The sequence below is a fragment of the Salarias fasciatus genome, chromosome 7 (genome assembly GCF_902148845.1).
Source record: "Salarias fasciatus chromosome 7, fSalaFa1.1, whole genome shotgun sequence".
Lineage (NCBI taxonomy): Eukaryota > Metazoa > Chordata > Actinopteri > Blenniiformes > Blenniidae > Salarias > Salarias fasciatus.
This window is the reverse complement of record NC_043751.1, coordinates 948,941-954,940: the sequence shown is the minus strand read 5'-3', so window position 1 is coordinate 954,940 and position 6,000 is coordinate 948,941. Positions and strand designations below refer to the sequence as shown.

General features: G+C 49.5%; 1 protein-coding gene across 1 annotated transcript; it reads left to right on the top strand.

The window, feature by feature from the left end:
• Positions 1-3,097: 3,097 nt before the first annotated feature.
• Positions 3,098-5,314, top strand: LOC115391481 (uncharacterized protein CFAP97D2-like). Its single transcript, XM_030095756.1, has 5 exons — positions 3,098-3,190; positions 4,101-4,181; positions 4,320-4,438; positions 4,891-5,074; positions 5,213-5,314. The coding sequence occupies exons 1-5, from the start codon at positions 3,098-3,100 to the stop codon at positions 5,312-5,314; spliced, it is 579 nt and encodes a 192-aa protein (XP_029951616.1).
• The last annotated feature ends 686 nt before the right edge of the window (positions 5,315-6,000 follow it).

Here is a 6,000-nt window from a genome sequence, read left to right as displayed (position 1 = left end):
GACCTGGACTGAGGAGCAGCTGGATCAGAGAGGAACTGGACCTGGACTGAGGAGCAGCTGGATCAGAGAGGAACTGGACCTGGACTGAGGGGCAACTGGATCAGAGAGGATCTGGACCTGGACTGAGGAGCAGCTGGATCAGAGAGGAACTGGACCTGGACTGAGGAGCAGCTGGATCAGAGAGGAACTGGACCTGGACTGAGGGGCAACTAGATCAGAGAGGATCTGGACCTGGACTGGAGTGCAGCTGGATCAGAGAGGATCTGGACCTGGACTGGAGTGCAGCTGGATCAGAGAGGATCTGGACCTGGACTGGAGTGCAGCTGGATCAGAGAGGATCTGGACCTGGACTGAGGAGCAGCTGGATCAGAGAGGATCTGGACCTGGACTGGAGTGCAGCTGGATCAGAGAGGATCTGGACCTGGACTGGAGTGCAGCTGGATCAGGGGACCATCACTGGAATACTGAAGTACCATGAGATGCTTCTGTTGTAATTGGCACAGTCAAAATAAAACTGATTTGAACTGAAATATAACTCAGATTGGAAGTTCTTCAAGGGTTTTTCTTTGGTCCAGTTTTGTTTTTTTGAAACCAAGAATTCTACGTGAGCAAACATCAGCAATGGTGGTAAGAAAAAAAAACCAAGTGTTTTACTAACAGGAAGAGTTCTGCAGAACCAGACTCAGAGGAGACTTTCTGCTGTTCTGGTTGGGCTGAGAGGATATAAGAGAAGGACAGGACAGCAGACAGGGAGGGATTAGAAGCAGCAGACACTGGGGTTTGTTTGTTTTTTTGAAAAAAATGGATTTTCCTGCTTTGTCCGTTTGATGCATCTTGGTTATTTTAACCTCTTCAGCTGAGTACAGATGCTGAACGTTTCCCAACACTCAGAGAACTTTTAGCTCGACTTGATTTTTTCCTTTCCATTGTCTTTTCTCTTTATTTTAATTCCCTTTATCCTTTAATTTATTTTACCGCTTTCAGTTAGCATATTGCTTTTTGTTTCTTTTCCTGTTTCTCCTTTTCCTTTTTCCTTCTTCTCTCCTTTTGAAATCCATGACATTCTTATCCATTTTACCTTATTAGGCTATTTTTACCTTTCCTTCGGAGATGAAACCGCTTTTTAAAATCAGTGTGAAATACCAGTACAATAACCGAGAACAAATGTTTATTTGAAAGATTCAGGGCGGTGAAGGTCCACATGTGACCCCAGAGCCCTGTGGCGGGGTCAGGCTTCAAACCCTGGTTCAGGTAGAGGGTAGGGAAATATCAATATTAATATATATCTGAAATATTGCTCTCTCCATTCAAACCCTCCATTATTTCAGTATATTTGCTCTAATCCACTATTCCTTTTTGGATCCTTGAGTATTTTCATTGTGGTTCCCCGAACTAATGTTGCACTTTTATCTTGACAGATCATATGCAATCAGCAAACAGTAAACCCTACAGAACTGAGCTAATTCTGCAGATAATCAGAAATGTTCCTCCACATTTGAGGGCGAACCCTGGAGCTGAGCAGAGCAGCTTCAGGAGGCTGCTGTCCTCAGCCTCCCTCATGATGACCATCAGATGGGTTCATGCTCTGCTGGAGGAGGAAAACATCGGAAATGTGTCACCCTGAAAGATCCCCGTCCATCCACTAGAGGGCAGCAAATAATCCCAACAAGCCCCCACTGGCAGAGAGAGACTCCACCTGCTGCATCTTCAGGTGAGAGTTCAGCACGAGGAGGAGCACCAACAGGCCAACATGGTGTCCTGGAAATGAAACATATCCTGAGGGCAATGGACCGAGAGTGAAGACAGATCACACACATTCCTGCTGTTTGGGGCCTTTGGAAACCTGATTACTTTAAATAATCTAAAGGTGCACGTGCTGGTCTTCTGGAGGAGTTATTGTTTCATTTTAATAGACTGATAAGGGTCAAAGTTCAGGACGTCATCTCTTTTTTCAGAGCATACATGTTTTTTCAAGGAATTCAGTCGTTTGCAGCATGTCGATAAAAACTAATGTTTTCCATCCTGAAGTATTTGCAGTATTTACATTACATTCCACCATTAATGAGCCTGAAACATCTCGGTTCCAGATTTATTTCCCTCCACTTAAAGCCATGACATTACACTCTCTTTAAAGTCTGTTTCAGTGCTGTTTGTCTTTGTTGCTGACAGCAGGGACTGCAGCTGTAGTGTGGTTGTGTGTGGTAGTTTACGCACAATGACAGTCATGGAGTCTGATTGCGAAGGCTTGAATTAGTTTTTAGCTCCAGAATAATTGAAAACATATGAAAAAGATAATCACAGCAAAAATATTTTCATGATTATGTGAGTCATTCTAATTTTAAAAATAATTCTTGTTTCATGTGCACACGTTTCCATTTTCCTTTTTAATATCCTTTTCTTTAAAATGTGCACTTTTAGACATAAAAGTTGTCTTTCATTCAGAAAAACCCAGCAGATGCAGGCTTTAAGGCCGCTCAGTGGATTCAGAAGGGCTTTGGATGCAGAAGTTTGAGAAAGACTCAGAGAAAGTCACAAATGTAAAAGTGCTGATGTGTTGAAATGTCTCTTTTCCTGGTGTTTGACCGAGCGCCAGATGAGCCGTTGAGACCGGACGCTGCGCCGTGGCAGCCGACCGCTCCGCTGGAGGATCAGCTGTTTAACTATTGATGTACGGTGTGTTAAAATGACAGTGTTGGCCGGTGTATGAGCCGCTGGGTGTGCTTCTATCAGATTGCTTCCAGTTGTGTTTTTTTTTTTCTTTCTTGGTTGGTAGTTTGTTAATTTAAGATGAATTCTGCTTCGTTATCCTACAGATTCATCCATTCATATCCATTCCTTCAGGTGATCCTTCCTATTCCGGTCTGTGTCCAGGGTTGTCGTCCTCAACCTGTGATCGGTCTCATGTTTCCCTCTGAAGAGCTGCAGCAGAGTCTGGATCTATGTGTGGCCCCTCACCATGGTTAAGAAGATAAGCTCAGTAATAATTCAAAGGAAACTTATCTGGCTGCATTGAGACAAAGAGACGGACGTCTCCATGGCGATAACCCGCCAGGCACCAAGCGAGCAGCCACATCTCCTGCAGACCCGGAGAGGCAACATGCACCGGTCCTACCAGCCCTTCAAACCTGTCACCAACCGATACCTGCAGCAGAGATGGGACCAGAGCGACTACGAGAAGCACCGCCTGAAGGTAGGAGGGCAGTCCTGGAGGAGCAGGTCAGGCCTGGAGGGAGGAGGTCAGGCCTGGAGGAGGAGGTCAGGCCTGGAGGAGGAGGTCAGGCCTGGAGGAGGAGGTCAGGCCTGGAGGAGGAGGTCAGGCCTGGAGGAGGAGGGCAGGCCTGGAGGAGGAGGTCAGTCCTGAAGGGAGGAGGTCAGGCCTGAAGGGAGGAGGTCAGTCCTGAAGGGAGGAGGTCAGGCCTGGAGGAGGAGGTCAGGCCTGAAGGGAGGAGGTCAGGCCTGGAGGAGGAGGTCAGGCCTGAAGGGAGGAGGTCAGGCCTGGAGGAGGAGGTCAGGCCTGGAGGAGGAGGTCAGTCCTGGAGGAGGAGGTCAGGCCTGGAGGAGGAGGTCAGGCCTGGAGGAGGAGGTCAGTCCTGAAGGGAGGAGGTCAGGCCTGGAGGAGGAGGTCAGGCCTGGAGGAGGAGGTCAGTCCTGGAGGGAGGAGGTCAGGCCTGGAGGAGGAGGTCAGTCCTGAAGGGAGGAGGTCAGTCCTGAAGGGAGGAGGTCAGGCCTGGAGGAGGAGGTCAGTCCTGGAGGAGGAGGTCAGGCCTGGAGGAGGAGGTCAGGCCTGGAGGAGGAGGTCAGTCCTGAAGGGAGGAGGTCAGTCCTGAAGGGAGGAGGTCAGGCCTGGAGGTCTGGTGCAGTGGGATTCTTCCTCACAGGATTTCTGCTCAGACTGGGAGTCTCTGGACTAGAAAATGAGCTAAACGAATTTCTATTGATTCAGCATCAGTAATAATCCATTACTGTTATGAAGCAGATTCAATAAAAAAGGTCCAAGTCAGTTGTGTTCTTGGTCATCAGGCAGTTGTCAGACCGGCTCTGGTTTGGGTAAACCAGCACTGTGTTTAAGTGTGTCTGCCGTGGTCTGTGGCTGTGTGCAGGTGAGCTCGGCTCTGCCTGTGGTGGACACCGCCGGCAGCAGGACGCCTGTCCACATGACGCTCAAACTGAAGAAGCTGCAGGTCAGGGGACTGGGCGGCATTCGCCACCCAAGACACGCTGCAGTGTGTTCCATTCTACACACACACACACACACACAATCACACACACACACAAAACACTCATTTCCACTGCTGCTCACGCCTCTCCACCTTTTCCAGCTGCAGGAGGAGCGTCTGTCGGTCATTGACAGAGACAATCGGCTCCTGGCCTCCAAACTGGCCAACATCGTGTGCTCCAAAGGCCTGGTGGACCACCGGAACCAGTACCAGACCAGGAGGTGAGCGGTGTGGTACTGGAGACCTGGAGTAGGCTGGAGCCGCTGCTTCCGGTCACTCTCTCACTCAGTCTGCATTCAGGACTGTGGATATGGAAAGCGTGCATGTTCAAGGAAGCAGCAATCCTGTGATAAGAAAAGCTTCGGCGTTTCCCAAAGTCGAGTCCTGTGGTGTGTTTTTAGTCGTTTTAAAATTCAAAGAGAGCATGACAAATGTTATGAGGAACGTTAGTGAAACATCACTGTGAAGCTCTGAGCAGGAAAAGCCTCCCAGCAGTGTGAACCTGGTCCAGAGAGTCCTGAAGCAGCTCCGACTGAGAGTGTGTCAGTGTTTTGGTCGCTGGTTTGACATACTGAGAACCCAGAAGCCAACGATGCTGGCTCGTGTGAGCTATGGAGTGTGTGTTCTACCAGTCTTCCTGGTGTTCAGTGTGTGTTCTGCGTGTCTTCCTCAGTCTCAATGCTCCGAAGCGGAGGCAGGAGCTCCTGTTGGTCGGTCATCAGAATCAGGGCATCTACCAGCGAATCCTCGCTCGCCAGTCGGAGTACCGCCGCCAGCTGTGGCTGGACGACTGGGAGAAGACACAGCGCCGCCTGGACACCATCTCCAGATACCCCAGAGGGCCCACGGACCAACGGGTGAGTGGAGGACAGGGTTATTCTACAGATCAAGACTCCAACCTGTACAACCTGCTTGTGACAGTCGACAGCTTCAAGTTCGTGTTTGTGGAAAAAAAAGTGTTTTAAAGTGAAGCGGCCGTGTCTCCGTGTCTGCAGAGGTTTCAGAGGAAGGTGAAGTTTGCAGAAGAGGAAGGAAGTGAGGGCTTCTCCATCAGCAGCGACGCCTCCAGCAGCGACAGGACCAGCACTGAGACCTGAAACTCGTCTGCTGTCTTTACTTTGTGAAACAGTCCCCTGGTCGTCTCTCTCCGCTGTTGGACAGTCCCTCAGGATTAAGTTCACATGTTGATTTAAACGCAACCAATCTCCCTGAATTCTACTCAACTTTGAAATTTTGTCAGATGACATTGACAGAATGGCGAGGTCGCGCAGAGTTCACGGAGCTCGGTTGGGTTGACATCAGCTGTGGAGCCTGGAGGGGCTGATGGGAGTTCATCTACGATGGACACGTTAAAGAAGCGGAGTTCAAGTGTTGCTCGGCTGTTTGACCTGCTGCAGAATAAAGCCGGCCTCTCTGCTGTGAGATTTCGGTGCAGACTGCAGCGCTCCACTAGGTGGCAGTGTGCTCCTCCTGTCCGCTTCCACCTCCTCCTGCTCCATCAGCCCAGGCTCCTTCAGGTACACTCAAAACCTTCAATCTTAGGATCAACAGCGGTTTGTTTCAAATAAAGTACAATGTTGGGTGAAGTCTTCTTTGTTATTTGGACACTCTGGACCCTCTGTGGGTCCAGCTTTGGTCCACAGGCCACATGTATGAGACCTTTGCATGACACTATCTACCATATTCTCGATTCAGACTGTTTTTTTTCTTCCTCATTGAAGACATCCATATCATAGTCAAGAGTTCTGGATGGGTCCGGGTGGAGTGCAGGTTTCATGGCAGG

Coding starts and splice junctions, on each gene's coding strand:
- LOC115391481 (XM_030095756.1), top strand. CDS start 3,098: ATGCACCGGTCCTACCAGCCCTTCAAACCTGTCACCAACCGATACCTG. Junction 4,439..4,890: donor AACCAGTACCAGACCAGGAG/GTGAGCGGTGTG, acceptor TGTCTTCCTCAG/TCTCAATGCTCCGAAGCGGA. Junction 5,075..5,212: donor GAGGGCCCACGGACCAACGG/GTGAGTGGAGGA, acceptor CCGTGTCTGCAG/AGGTTTCAGAGGAAGGTGAA.